Source organism: Capsicum annuum, chromosome 1, assembly GCF_002878395.1.
Source record: "Capsicum annuum cultivar UCD-10X-F1 chromosome 1, UCD10Xv1.1, whole genome shotgun sequence".
Classification (NCBI taxonomy): Eukaryota; Viridiplantae; Streptophyta; class Magnoliopsida; order Solanales; family Solanaceae; genus Capsicum; species Capsicum annuum.
The window spans coordinates 253,777,553-253,779,654 of record NC_061111.1 but is presented as its reverse complement, the minus strand read 5'-3'; the positions used below and the strand labels follow the sequence as shown (position 1 = coordinate 253,779,654).

General features: G+C 37.8%; 1 protein-coding gene across 1 annotated transcript; it reads right to left on the bottom strand.

Annotated features, from left to right (window-relative positions):
- Window positions 1-971: 971 nt before the first annotated feature.
- LOC107851205 (L-lactate dehydrogenase B) lies at window positions 972-1,515 on the bottom strand (the record flags this gene model as incomplete). The annotated part of the gene is given in 1 exon segment (XM_047402091.1): window positions 972-1,515. A coding segment is annotated over 1 exon segment (409 nt), but the record flags the coding sequence as incomplete, so codon positions are not given.
- Between the last annotated feature and the right edge of the window lie 587 nt (window positions 1,516-2,102).

The following is a 2,102-nucleotide window of genomic DNA, read 5'->3' as shown; positions in this document are numbered from 1 at the left end:
GGTTCTTGTACTACTATCAGCAATAAATCAGATAAAAGAATTTTTTTAAAAAAAAAAATACTAAATAAGGCATAATAATTTCATATGGTTTCATCAATTGATCTACATATAAATAACTAATGTAAAAAAGAATATTAAAACTATAGAAAGAGTAATCTAACTCTACACAAAACTCTCTAAACGACTACATAGCAGTGTTATTAAACAACACTTCAGTGTTATTAAACAACACTAGGTGATTCTTCCGATCTGTCCTGGTCCTGATGTAAGGTGACAGGTATTGCATGGATTTAGTCGATGTGGACGAAACTTGATTCAGACATCACAATTATCTAAAAAATAAAATGAGATACTTGACACCTAGATAAATTTCACGAGATACTTGCCACCTCCCACCAACAACAAATATCAGACATCACCCTGAACTCTATTGATCTACTTATAACGAATATAAGGAACAATAATCTCACCCTAAACAAAACTATATAAACGACTATATTATGGATGTTATTTTTTTGCTTTTCAATAACCGTGGTGTCTGGGCTAACTTTAATGCACCTACACAAATTTCACGAGATACTTGCCAACTCTCACCAGTATCAAATATTATTTATCAAATATAAAAGGACAACCCGATGCACTTAAGTTGTCGCTATGTGCAGGGTCCGAGAATGGGCACCACCACAAGGTATATTCAGAGGCGGAGCCAGGATTTCACGTAAGGGGGTTCAATATTCAAAGGAAACTTAGTCGAAGGGGGTTCGACACCTACTGTAACAACATAAAAAATAATTTTAATTATGTATAAATAGTATATTTTTCCGTCAAAGGGGTTGGACGAACCCCTAAAGAAGGCTGGCTCCGCCCCGGGTATATTGTATGCAGCCGTACCCTGCATTTCTGGAAGAGACTGTTCTTAAGGCTTGAAAAGCAACTTTAATATCACTTATCAAATATGGTAGAAAATTCAGTACCTTTATACATAGCCAAATTTCTCTGAAGCAAATTCAACCTACTCTCCCCCGGATTCTGCCTTGCACCTGCAGTAACAATACACAGATCCGACCCGGACGTAACTGAATAGTTGACAGAAGCGACTATCTTCGTCCGGGGTAAGAACGCGGCGGCATGCTGGAGATCCAGCATCTCGCCGCGTAACTTATCAGGTTTCGCGTCGACGAGTGCTAGCTCGTCGACGAGATCCTGTGTAAGGATTGTTTGGGCAATGGCCATGCCAACATTGCCCACACCAATCACTGAGATCTTTGTTTTGTGGTTAGTTTGTGATGGTTGATGTGTGTTGGAAATTGGTTTGAAGAATACTTGGGATAGGTCTAGACCACCTGGACCTAGTGATGATGATGATGTACTGTTATGCATATTTGATCAAACAATGCTACTGTGTGTGTGTTTTTTTCCTGTGATTGTGAAATGGGATTTTGGTGGATAGGTTGATGCAAATGACTGGTAAATGGGAATAAAGTAAGGGAAAGTTGGCCAAATGGCATCTTTTATAAGACTTTTTCTTTAATAGATAGTACTCCTCGGTTACATTTTATATGTACTCGTTTGATCGGGCACAGAGTTTAAGAAATAAGGGATAATTTTATAAAGTTTATAAAATTGCTCCTTTTAAAGTTGCTTTAATACTTTTTTTAGTTGTTTTTTCTTATTAAGTGAGACTCAATAAGGATAAAATGGAAATAATATCATTAAATAATTACTATATGACATTATTTTGGGAATGGACCAAAAAGGAAATCGGGACACATAAAATGGGACGGAGGGAGTAGTACATAACTTATAGTAGTACATAACTTAAAATGGGACGGATTTGTTTAACGGCATTTTCAAGACGGCGAGAATGTCTGAGGCTTGGAGATGGAGTACGTTGATTCCGCTATATAAAAATAAGGGTGACATTTAGAGTTGCAACAACTATAGGGGTATTAAGCTGTTGAGTCACACTATGAAGATTTGGGAGAGAGTGATTGAGCGGAGATTGAGGAGGATCGTGTCTGTTTCGGAGAATCAGTTTGGATTTATGCTTGGTCGCTCGACGACAGAGGCAATCCACTTAGTGAGGAGATTGGTGGAGCAGT